At 53.6% G+C, this 1,022-nt stretch overlaps 1 protein-coding gene across 1 annotated transcript; it reads left to right on the top strand.

Annotated features, from left to right (window-relative positions):
• Positions 1-145: 145 nt before the first annotated feature.
• AURANDRAFT_33067 (hypothetical protein) lies at positions 146-316 on the top strand (the record flags this gene model as incomplete). The annotated part of the gene is made up of 1 exon (XM_009042968.1): positions 146-316. A coding segment is annotated over one exon (171 nt), but the record flags the coding sequence as incomplete, so codon positions are not given.
• Positions 317-1,022: the final 706 nt, after the last annotated feature.

Here is a 1,022-nt window from a genome sequence, read left to right as displayed (position 1 = left end):
CTCCGCAGCAGGAATGCTTTCTGCGCATGGGCGATGTCACACGTTTGACGGTTGAGCTGATGGGTTCTGTCGTGGTGAAGGGATTGTGACATTTCTGATTGAGCCGCAGGAGTCTTGTACCTAAGTCGCTGGTTCAAGCGTTTAGCAAGACGGTCCGCGTGCGAGTCTCACGGCGCCGAATGGTTCCTCGCAAAGGGCGCTCATCGAGGCAGTAAAGAGTGGTGGCGCGTCAAGGTATGCTCTCGAAGCGCACGGCACGGGCACAGCGCTTGGAGACCCAATCGAGGTATCTTTCCTGGGGATGATGTCCATATGAGGATTCCATTTAGGTTGGTGCTGCCATTCGGGCGCTGTGTACCGACTCGTAGTTGATATAATGCGCTTCTTTGAAGTCAAACATGGGTCACTTGGAGGCCTCGGCAGCTGTCGCAGGTTTGGCCTCTCTTGTGCTCATACCTCTCAGCATTAATGTGATAACCGTGAATGCGCAACTCAGGAGGTCCTCCTTTAGCTCAGGGCCCGCCAATCTCTGAATGTTAGGCTGAACACACACCTGTTCGCGATCCTGCTGTCATCGTTTTAGGTGCCTGTCGAGGCGCTGGCTGAAGGTGAGGCGCACCGATCATTCGCTGGTCGGCTGAGCTCGTTTGGGTTCAGCGGGACCATCGCGCATGGGGCCTTTGCCGCTTTGTCATGTTCTGATCTGTTTATCTCGACGGTCGTATGAACGTCCAAGTATCGTGCTTAACAAGCAGGGGCCGTTTGCAAAACGCCGGTGGAAATCAACAAATCCGCATCAACAACGACCGGCAGGGGAGTGGGCGATTGGCCTCTGAACAACACGTGCGTGTATGCAGTCCTTTTGTTGTTCGCGGTTACAGCAGTTCACGCACCTCTTCGTGACACTTAGTTCAATAGCCAAGTCATATCATACACTCATCAAAGTGTGCTTGTTACTCGCTTTGACTCTATGGCACATACTTGGACAGTTTCGACGGAGTCACTACAGCCTCGAGTGCTCG

Source organism: Aureococcus anophagefferens, assembly GCF_000186865.1.
Source record: "Aureococcus anophagefferens unplaced genomic scaffold AURANscaffold_40, whole genome shotgun sequence".
NCBI classification, from domain to species: Eukaryota; class Pelagophyceae; order Pelagomonadales; family Pelagomonadaceae; genus Aureococcus; species Aureococcus anophagefferens.
Note: the sequence above shows the minus strand (reverse complement) of the source record. Positions and strands in the feature narration are given on the sequence as shown.